Source organism: Chlorella variabilis (assembly GCF_000147415.1).
Source record: "Chlorella variabilis unplaced genomic scaffold CHLNCscaffold_1, whole genome shotgun sequence".
In the NCBI taxonomy this organism is placed as follows: Eukaryota; Viridiplantae; Chlorophyta; class Trebouxiophyceae; order Chlorellales; family Chlorellaceae; genus Chlorella; species Chlorella variabilis.
In genome coordinates, this window is record NW_005435087.1 from 2,048,345 (window position 1) to 2,055,975 (window position 7,631).

The 7,631-nt window shown below is 65.8% G+C and overlaps 1 protein-coding gene across 1 annotated transcript; it reads left to right on the forward strand.

The window, feature by feature from the left end:
- Positions 1 to 3,003: 3,003 nt before the first annotated feature.
- CHLNCDRAFT_56558 (expressed protein) lies at positions 3,004 to 6,188 on the forward strand (the record flags this gene model as incomplete). The annotated part of the gene is made up of 9 exons (XM_005851809.1): positions 3,004 to 3,317; positions 3,441 to 3,621; positions 3,685 to 3,953; positions 4,073 to 4,136; positions 4,285 to 4,395; positions 4,582 to 4,715; positions 4,836 to 4,998; positions 5,102 to 5,971; positions 6,108 to 6,188. The coding sequence occupies exons 1-9, from the start codon at positions 3,199 to 3,201 to the stop codon at positions 6,186 to 6,188; spliced, it is 1,992 nt and encodes a 663-aa protein (XP_005851871.1). The 5' UTR covers positions 3,004 to 3,198.
- Between the last annotated feature and the right edge of the window lie 1,443 nt (positions 6,189 to 7,631).

Consider the following 7,631-nt stretch of genomic DNA (forward strand, 5'->3'; position numbering starts at 1 on the left):
GCTGCTGCCGCAGCCGCCGCTGCCAGCACTGCTATGCGGTTGCGGCGCTGGCCAGCAGGGCTGCTAGTGGCAGCGGTGCGCTGTGGCAGCTGCCGCATGGGCAGCACCTCCTCCGCATCCTCCAGCTCGTGCTCCATGGCCAGTACGGCGATCAGGCCCGCAGCGGCTGCCCGCTGGCTGCTGCGCCGAGCAGGAGCCTCCCCCTCATCCATGGCCGCCGCAGCAGCTGCCACCTCCGCTTCATCGGCCAGCTCTGCCTCCACAGCGCTGCGCTTGCGGCCGGTGATGGGCGCCCAGGCTGTGGGGCGGCGTGCAGCTGTGCGGGTGGTTGGCACTGCGGGGCTGTCGTCCACGCCCTGCTCCATGTCCATCTCCTCGTCGCTGCAGCATGGGGCAGAAGAGCAGGCAGGTGGCTGGACACAGGCGCAGCAAACCAAAGGCTGTGTGCAATGCGGCGGCAGCCTCGCCCTGTACTGCTGCCACGTCCTGCCCCAACCGCCCTCCTGCTGCCCCAGGGATCTGTTTACCGCTGCTGCTGCATACCTGGCAATGCCCAGCAACCGGGCAATGAACTCGGCGGGTGCTTGCAGCACGCGCTGGCTGGGCTCGCCAAACAGCGCTTGCGAGCGGGTCATCTTGCGGCCCAGCGCTGCAGCGGGCTCGTGGTTGATCATCCCTTGCACGCGCCGCACCTGAACAACAGGACAATGAACAGCCTTAGAAGGCAGAGCAGCATATATGGTGGTCGTTATGCAACACAGCACCGCCAAACAGCAGCAGGCAGCAGCAGCAACAGCAGGCAGTCAGTATGCTGGGGCTGGCTCCGCCTGGCATGCAGGCAAGCTGTACCTGGTAGCGCCAGGCAATGGTGGGAGCCATCTGCAGCTGAGCAGAGATCTTGTCCTTGACGGTGCGGTTGCTGCGCTCCACGCAGCCCTGGCTTTGCGGCTTGCCGATGGCCCCATTGATGGCGGTCACGCCAAACGCTTGGCACAGCTCCAGGATGATGCCGGCGACAAACTCCTTGCCATTGTCAGACTGCAGCCTGGCTGGCGCCTGGGTGTCCATCCAGATTTTAAAGAGCTGCAGGTAAATGGACAGGACAAACAGTGAGGATTCCGATGGTCACAGCCAGCATGGCAGCACGTGGCAGCAAGGAAGGCAAAGGGGCACTGCTGCAATGCACCACGGGCAGGGCAGCGATTAGCTACCCTCATTTCCTGCCCTTGCCTCCCACGCTTTTCTGATACTGCAACAATCCAGCAGCAGATTGCCAGGCGCTCACCTGGCGGGCAACCCCATGCGGCCTTTTGGAGGCCAGCACACGGAGCCACACGTGGCGGGTGAAGAGGTCCACATAGCTCATGATGTAGCGGTACTTGGGGTCGCGGCCCTCGCCCAGGTCGATCAGGTCCACCTTCTCACAGGGATGTGGATGGGGAGAGGGGTGGCATGGTAACGGGGGGAATCTCGCATCGAACTCAGCATGGCGGGCAGGTTTGCTGTGGGTCAGTGAGCAGCAGCCCTAAGTAAAAGCAAAATGGCTGCTCCAGCTGAGCCACACAATTGCTGTCACCAGCATGCGCACCTGGCACTGCTGGAACGCACGGTCCACCACGATGGGGTGCGGGGCAGGCTGCTCGGCAGGCTTCAGTGGTGCTTGGTCGGCACGCACGGGGCAGCCCAAGATGAAGATGCTGATCACGGCACGGTCAAACCCCTCCAGGCCGTAGAGGAATGGCACCTTGCCGTCAGCACCAGCTGCCAGCTCGGTGGGTGCGTTGTAGGCCAGCTGCAGGAAAGGCAGCAGAGCAGCAAAGGAGGACCAGGGGAGTGCGCGGCGTGAGGGAGGGAAGGAGGGATAGATGGAGAGGAGGGCAGCGCCACCTTGGCCGTGCCGCACCCCCCGTGCTTGCTGCGATGCATCCGGTTGCTGCCTGATGCAGAGCACTCTCCAGTTGGTCTGGCGGCAGCATTGCACCCCTTGTATCACTCACATGTGTGTACAGCTTCTCCACACCGCTGAAGCCAGTCGCCCGCTCGTGGTGCTCCTTGATCACTCGGGGCAGCTCCTCGAGCGGCACCACGGGGCACCACCGCCACTCTCCGCTGCGCTTGACGCAGCGGCACAGGATGTCCTGACCGCCAGCGCCCTTCAGCACCTGGAAGAACTGCAGCACCTTCTTGCTGTAGTTCTTGGCGCCGCCCTGCACTGCCGCCCCCCCTCCCGCACCCCGCCGCCGCCGGCCTGAGGGCGCCTGCTGGTCGCCCTGCTTGATCCGGATGATGCCCTCTACATCTGACTTAGTGAGAAACACATTCTTGGCGCCGTTTTGGCGCCGTTCTAAGGCATAAAGGATGACAGGTTGGTTCATAATTTTAAATTTGCGGCAGCTGCGGGGTGCGGGAGGGGAGAAATAGAAGCCTTAGAGACTCTGAAAGGCGAAGGAAAGGGAGGGATCGCGGGAGAGAGCGTGCCTGATGAGCCAGACGAATCGCTGCGGCTGCCGCGGCGCCTGCACCCGGAACTGCAGCTGCAAGAAGAATGGTGCGCGGTGTGGGCGGCACTGTGGCTGTATAACCGGTAAGGGTGGCAATTGCAAGAACCATTGAAGAAGTGTGCCTTGTACGCTTTGCCGTCTCCGCTGGAAGGTGCTGCCGCCTGTGGCGGCTTCATATTTCCTGTTCATTTCTGTTGTTCGGTCTCTCTGTTCGTGTTGGTTGGCTTGTAAGAGTTGTATTTCTGACGCTAGAGAGGTGAGATGACAGCGGGAGCGTTGAAGCGTGCATGCCATCACGTGTGCAAGCAGCCCCGCTCCGCCCCGCTCAACCCTCAAACATGGCTCTATGGGGTCAGTTCACGTATGGGAGGGGAGCGCCGCGCGGGCTGCCAGGAGGGAGCGGGGGCGGGGGTTGCCCAATCGGGAGGGTGCCACATCAGCGGGCAACACATGCAAAGCGCTTGCCGCGTCCATACGTCCTGTCTGGACCTTCTTCACCCCTGAGAACTTCATCCCCCCCAGCTACTTCCCCGCCGTTTTTTGCTACGCCGTCCTGGGAGCAGCAGGCGGCCCCCACACTGCAGAACCCGGGGAACCGCCGCTGCAGGCGCAGATATAGAGTCCCCCCGCGCACGCCTGCGCCCCAGGCGTGCCAGTGACCTCCGCCCCGTGCTTCGCTGTGCAAGCAGCGGGAACCATGGCAACGGCGGCAGAGATGGGCTCGAAGCCTTCGCCACACCCGTGCCCCATCCACACCTCCCTGCCTCACTCCTCCTACGAGGAAAACAACCCAGGGGCGCAGGTCCCAGAGATCAGGTGGGCCTCGCGCAGCCTCAGGCGGACCCCTTTGGCGCAAGGGGCAGGAAACGATGCGCGGGCCCACACGGTGTCCTGGGCTGACCGCCCTCTCACCGCCTTTGTTTAAGCGCGTCTCCGCAGGGCCTACAAGCTGGGCAAGAAGCGGTGGAGCTACAACCAGGTGGAGCTTGTGCTGGGCGAGGCGGGCGGGCGGCGGGCGGCGGGCGTCCAGCAGGCCGTCCACGCGTCCACGCAGTTCCCGACAGAGCACCAGGCGAGTGCTGCCATGGCTGGCCCGGTTCCCCACGGCACTTGCTGGCTCGTGCGCACAGTATGATTGCCACCATTAAACGGTGCCCTGCCTTGCGTGCGTGCCTGGCTGCAGGACTCGGCCGTCGGTTTTCTGGTGCAGCTCAAGTCGGGGCAGAAGCTGCAGGTGCACATCTACCTGTGCTACGACCAACCCCTTGCCCCCCCGGCGCCTGATCATCCCGACTCCAACACCGGCGCGGCCCCCTCCTCCGCGCCTGCTGAGAACGAGGCAAACCCCGCTGCTGCTCCGCCCGCACCCGCGCTGCCCGGCGCCAGCGCTGTTCCCGGCGCCGTTTTGGCAGGCAGCGATGCCAATGCAGGCATCAGCGGAGAGCACTCTTGGTGAGCAGTAGTCACTGCTGTTGGGAGGCTGCGCAGCACCCCCTATGGCTGGCTGTGCGGGACCAAAGCTTGGACATCTAGCTTGCGACGTGTTGTCCTCATCCTGATGTCCCCTGCAGGCGCCTCGTGGCCCGGGCCGACTGCCACAAGGGATGCCGCGGCCCCACTCTGCGCTCGATCCAGGTGAGCCCCCGGCACCAGCCGATACGCCACCGCGCTGCCCGGCCGAGTAGAGTGCCAATTGTATTGCTCGCTGCACAGCATGCCCCAACTTGCCACTGCACGCTCCACAACACCCTTCCTTCATCCATTGCCTGCTGTCCCCGTGCAGCGCTTTGGGCGCCTGGGCAAGCGCTCCTGGAACGATGCGGCTGCCGCCACCGCCGACGACTCCAACCCGGATCCGCCGTCCAGCTCGATGGCGGGGAACTGCTCCATGAAGGTGGGGGTGCATGCCTTGCCAGCCGCCCAGTTCACGGCGCCAGGGACCCACTACGAGCGACGCCAGCTACTTGCGTCCCCTGCCACACCAGGCTCTCTCCCTTGCTGCCGCAGCATGCTCAGGCCTCCAGCACCCCACATCTGGCCCCATGCCTCACAGTCGTTTTGTGCCCCGCTCCTGCCACAGGACCCGCGCTACATGTACCTGTCGCTGGACGAGGCGTGCACGCACGTGGACACCCCCGCCTTCCGCCTCGTGGCCGGCGTCTACAACCGCCATGCCACGCGCCTGCTAGCCACCGCCGTCAGCCCACCCATCCGGTGAGGCTTGCCCGCGGTTTGCAGCCCTTCGAAACGCTCTGGCGCCAGTTCCATGCCCTCCTATCCCTTGTCGTCGCACACCTGCCATCTTGCCTGCCGCCACCATCCTCTGCCCCGCAGCGTGCTGGCCAACAACGACGTGCCCACCGGCGCCGCGCGCATCCCGCTGGAGGCGCGCCTGCCCGCCGACTGGGAGGGGTGGGGCGCCGAGGAGGCGGCCGGGGCGGCGGCAGCAGCACATCGCTCCGTCTCCCCCAGACACGGCGGCCGGCGCAAGCTCTCGGTGAGCAAGCTGCGGCCACAGTGCCATTCATGCCGAGCAGATGGAAGATGGCCTTGTGCACCTGCAAGCTTAGCACCCTGCCTCATGCCCCATTCTCCTGCAGTTGAGGGGTGCTGGCAGCGACCCCTCCCAGTCAGGCACCCCATCTGCTGACCTCAACCAGGGCAGCAAGCCGCAGCAGCATTCGCAGCCGCAGCGGCTGGACCACCTTCACCAGTCAACGCAGGAGGTGCCGCCGCTGCCTGTGCATCTGCAGCAGGCAGGCTGGCTGGGCCGCGCGGCGCAGTCTCAGCCCAACATCACGGTTGCTTCTGCTGCCCCGCTGTTCCAGCTATGGCAGCAGTTACAGCAGCAGCAGCAGCAGCAGCAGCAGCAGCAGGAGCAGCAGCAGGCGGCGGCATCTGCCTGGCAGCAGCCGATGCAGGCGGTTGGCGTGGACCAGCTTTCTCAAGCTACGCAGCAGCTGTCGCAGATGCTGCAGCTGCTGCAGGCTGTCAATGGAGCAGGCCGTGCTAGCCTTGGGCAGGGCGTGCTGTACCCAGGCGCGCCGCCGCCCCAGCAGCTGCCGCCTCCAGCGCCTGCATTCGGTGGCTTGCTGGGCAGCCTGCCATCCCTGGCTGGCCTGGGGGGGAACGGCCACGGGCAGCTCAGCTCGTCCAACCTGATTAGCATGCTGCTGGCAGGGGCCAGCGCTCCGTCGCCACCCCCAGCCCCGACTGGCTGGGGCGTGGGGCAGGGGCTGCCGCCCAACCTGGCTGCGATTGCCACCAGCCTGGCGGCAGCGGCTGGGCGAGCGCAGCCGGCGCCCGCGCAGCCCGCCAGCCCTGACGGGGAGGAGGCAGGCTGGAAGAAGCAGGCGCTGGAGAATGGTACGTGGCCTGCCAGCCTGGGCATGGCATCAGCAGGCGCACTGGCTTCTGAGGTGCAGCACGAGGCGGCGACTGACCCACAGAAGCCTGTGCCGCTGGCCAAGGTTCACTCAGGGGCGCCGCCGACCCCCAGGCAAGACTCCAGGCAGCAAGATTCGATCGCCCCCGCCCTGGCTTGCGTGACCTGGCATCAAACATGCTCAGCCGGCCTTGCACCCTCCCAGCCCGTTCTCACCGCAGCACGCGCCTTGCTGCAGGGATGTGCCCGTGGACACCATGGTCATGCTGGCCAACCTGGCGGCTGCAGCAGCGGGGACCTAAGCCGATGCCTCCCTGCCCACATGCCCCGAGTTAACCCAGGCCTCCCGCCTACCAAGCCCAACAACTGACCGCACACATTTTTTGCTGGCAAACAAAACAAGCTACAGTAAAACACCGCTACAGCCTCTCAGCCTCCGACGACCGTTCTTCGTCCAGTGTCTGCTTCCTGTAATTCTCGCCTCCTGTGGCGGCTCCCCCTCTCCCCACCGTTCCCTTGCTTTGCAGTCTGGGAGGCCCTGCAGCTGTGCCACTCTTATCGTTCGTGTTGCGGTCCTGCTTTTTCCGGGCTCTCCTCTGGTTTTCCTCGCCGTCTCTCCCCGCGCTGCATGACCATTGTTGCAATCCGCCTGTTGTGGCGCTGTTGAACAGTGTAGGTAATAGCATTTCAGAGTGTGCAACGACATGTGAATGTGCTTCAAGCTTGCGCCCGACCTGGCTCCTCCAGCCTCGTGCCCAGCAGCTGCTGGCCCAGCTGCGTGAGGTCGCTCCCCTGGCGGTAGCGCTCCACGCCTTGCCGCAGCCTGCGCTGCGCGTTGGCTGCCTGCACCGCCAGCGCCAGCGCCCGCCCAAAGTGCCCCTCTGCATCCCGCAGGGAGGGCGCCACCAGGCTGCCAAACCAGTGCAGCGGCCTTCCAGGCTTGGCCACCTCTGCATACTCGTCATCCTCGGCGGGGCAGTCCTTGGACATGGCCGCGGTACCGCCAGGGCTGCAGGCGCAGGCATGGGGCCAGGGAAAGAGCAGCGCATGGGCCAGTGGCAGCTGGAGGCATGTGAAGGGCAGAGCAGGGCGTGGACACTTTCAGGGGCCAACCAGCAAGCAGAGGCAGGGGCAGGGCGCTGCTCACCTGGCGGCTTCCCGTGGACTGCTGCCATCGCACCCATACTTGGCTGCTAGCTGCTCCAGGATGCCGTCGCTCTGTTGCGCGGCGAGTCGCAGCCGCTGCAGCTGCGCATCCAAGCTCTCCTCGCAGACGCCGCTTGTGGCGGCGGCGGCGGCCCCGCTGGTGTCTGCCCCCGAGACAGCGGCGGGCGCAGTCGCCGCCCCTGCTGCTGCCTCTCCTGCACCACCTGCCGGCGCTGCCTCGTGCACCACTGGTGCGGCCGTCCAGCTGCCAGTGCTGGCGGGCGAGGAGCGCGGCGAGGGCACGGAGGTGGGCTCCGCCACCACCAGCTCCAGCTCGCCGCCCTCTGCAGGGAGGCAGCAGGGACAGGACTGCGTTGTGTTCTTGCAACTAAAAGATTGCCTGTGGCTCCTCTCAGCCCCTGGCAAAGCCTAGGGGAGGAGGAACCAGCGGCGGCGGCGACGCACCTGTCGCTGCCACCCGGGCGGTGGCGGCCATGTGGGAGGGCAACTGCAGGGCGGACACGCGGTCGGCGCCCATGGAGTAGCGCGCCTGGGCCAGACTGAGGAAGCCCGCCCGCAGAGCCTCGCCCAGCGACTGC